The sequence below is a fragment of the Diospyros lotus genome, chromosome 6 (genome assembly GCF_014633365.1).
Source record: "Diospyros lotus cultivar Yz01 chromosome 6, ASM1463336v1, whole genome shotgun sequence".
Classification (NCBI taxonomy): Eukaryota; Viridiplantae; Streptophyta; class Magnoliopsida; order Ericales; family Ebenaceae; genus Diospyros; species Diospyros lotus.
Window position 1 is genome coordinate 19,744,389 of NC_068343.1, and position 2,463 is coordinate 19,746,851.

General features: G+C 54.0%; 1 protein-coding gene across 1 annotated transcript; it reads right to left on the minus strand.

Annotated features, from left to right (window-relative positions):
* Positions 1-272: 272 nt before the first annotated feature.
* Positions 273-2,200, minus strand: LOC127804377 (uncharacterized). Its single transcript, XM_052341237.1, has 2 exons — positions 1,980-2,200; positions 273-1,896 (listed from the first exon to the last, which is right to left on the minus strand). The coding sequence occupies exons 1-2, from the start codon at positions 2,198-2,200 to the stop codon at positions 273-275; spliced, it is 1,845 nt and encodes a 614-aa protein (XP_052197197.1).
* Positions 2,201-2,463: the final 263 nt, after the last annotated feature.

The following is a 2,463-nucleotide window of genomic DNA, read 5'->3' on the forward strand; positions in this document are numbered from 1 at the left end:
CTCCATTTTCCGTTCTTTTTCTTCACCGGGACTGGATTGGCTACCCAGACTGGGTACTAGGCTTCTCTGATGAATCCATTGTCTAGGAGCTTATCCACCTCCTCCTTAAGGGCGGCATAACGCTCTGGAGTCATTGGCCTCCCCTTCTGCCACACTGGTCTGTAGCTGGGGTCCACGTTGAGCCTGTGCGACATGACCTCCGGGGCTATGCCTACCATATCTTCATGGTTCCATGCAAACACATCCAGGTTAGCTTTAAGGAATTCAACCAATTAGCACTTTACCTCAGGGGCCAGATTCTTTCCGAGCTTCAGACATCTTTCAGCATCTACTTCGCTAGCCAGGACCTCTTCAAGTTCTTCCACCGGGCCAGAGGCCTTGTCACAATCCACTTCTCGGGGATCCAGGTCATAGTTTACCCCGCTCTGACTTGAAGGTCGCTGAGCTCCTCCTGCGACCACATTCACTTTCTTTCTGTTGGCCCCCATTTTGACCGCGTCCTCATAGCAACGTCTCGCGAGGTGCTGTTCTCCTAGCATGCATCCTGTTCCATTGTTGGTCGGGAACTTGATGGTCAGAGCCCTAGTTGAGGCGACCATGTCCAGCTCGTTCATCACTGGCCGCCCGAGTACAACGTTGTACGCTGAGGGACAGTCAATAATGAGGAATTCTTCCATCGCCGTTGCTTCGCGACCTGGGCTCCCAACAGTGAATGGGAGTTTAACCCGCCCTATGGGAACAACTGCGTCTCCCGTGAATCCGTAAAGCGGCTCTGGGGACGAGCTCAATTGCTCGGGCCCTAGTCCCATCTGGTCGAAATAGGCCCTATACATCACGTTTACCGAGCTTCCGGTGTCCACCATTATTCTTTGTACCTCCATGTTGCCGATGTAAGCACAAATGACAAGGGCGTCATTGTGCGGCCAGTGTATGTCCCTGGCATCATCTTCGGAGAAGGTGATTTCTTTCATTGCCACCCTAGCTCGCTTAGATGGTCCCATCTGCTCAACAGATCCTGCTATCAAGACATGATTAGCTTCGCGTACATACCTTTCATGCGACCTGTTCGATGTGCCTGTGAGGTGAGGTCCACCGTGGATTGTGTAGATCATTCGAACCGCAGGTGCATGCTCATCCTCGGGGGGAGGTCGTTGTTGATTCGTCTGCTGGGGTGGCTGGTTTGCAGGTCGCACCACGTAATCTCGTAGTCGGCCCCTTCGAATCAGTTCTTCAATTACATCTTTCAGGGCATAGCATTCGGAGGTGTCGTGCCCCACCTCGTTGTGGTACGCACAAAACTTCTCCCAGTTTCTGAACTTATTGGGAGTTTTTATTGGGTTCGGCCTCCCAAAATCTTCTCTCCTCTTTTCCGTAGCGAAAATCCTCTCTTGAGAATCCGATAGGGCCGCATAATTGTTGAAACGGCCCTGCCTTGGAGGTCGCTCCTCTCGCTCTTCCCGTCGAGCTCGCTTGGCTACCTGATTGCTAGACCGCTCATCACGGTTGTCCCTTCCATTTCCCCCGTCGTTTCTTTTCCTATCTTGGCTAGAACTTCTGGCTTTCTCCCTATGTCCGGCGGGCTTCTTCGAACCGAATGCCTCTTCCCACCGGATCTCCTTTGCAGCTCGCTCATAAAACTCTCCCAGATCTGTAACGGGGGATTTGTAGATGCTCTCGTAGAGCTTCCCGTCTTTCCGGAGGCCTGCCGAGATGGCCGTCAAGATACTTTCATCAGAGGGACTTTCGACGTTACTCACCTCGCGCCAGAACCTGGCGATGTAGTCCTTGAGGGACTCGCTCGACCTTTGGAAGATCGTGGCGAGGTGGCACGAAGGAGAGAGCTGCCGCCTCAGTGCCCTGTACTTACTGAGGAACCTCCGCTGGCATTCTTCCCAACTGCCAATGCTGCGAGATGGAAGGTTTCTGAGCCAAGCACGTGGAATATCTCCCAAGGTTGCAGGGAACACCCGGCACCTTACCAGCAAGCTAGTGGTCTGCAGGTATGCTTGAATGCGTCCAGATGGTCATAGGGGTCGCTGTCCCCATTGTACTGCGGTATGCTTGGAACCTTGAATCTCCTGGGGAGAGCTTCGAGCTCGACTTCTCTCATGAACGACGTCCTCTCTTCGTAGCCACTATTTTGGCCATGAGCTCCTTGCCGCGCCTCCAACTCCTGCACCCTTTGGAGCAACTCCTCCATGGCTGTGCCCTGGTCCACAGATCGCTGGAGCTACGGTCGGCTGCTTCCTCTCCCCGGGGAGCGATATAACGGGGGGTCTGTACTCTTGGACTTTGAGTTAGAGGAATTTACTGACCCTTCTGGCGTGGGAACTCTGTCAGCTTCTCTTTCATTTGGCGGGGGCCTTTCCTCTCATGGGTGGCGAGCTCTCCGGGGTGATGGTGGCTCTGGCTGTCTCAAGACCGTTTTGCGGCTAGGCCCAGGCAAGGGCCCTGACCGCTTCA

What these genes read in the sequence shown, in the direction of transcription:
- LOC127804377 (XM_052341237.1), bottom strand. Translation starts at nt 2,200, where the DNA reads ATGGAGGAGTTGCTCCAAAGGGTGCAGGAGTTGGAGGCGCGGCAAGGA. An exon ending in TGCAGACCACTAGCTTGCTG is followed by an intron (nt 1,897 to 1,979) that starts GTAAGGTGCCGG and finishes CAGCATTGGCAG; the next exon opens with TTGGGAAGAATGCCAGCGGA.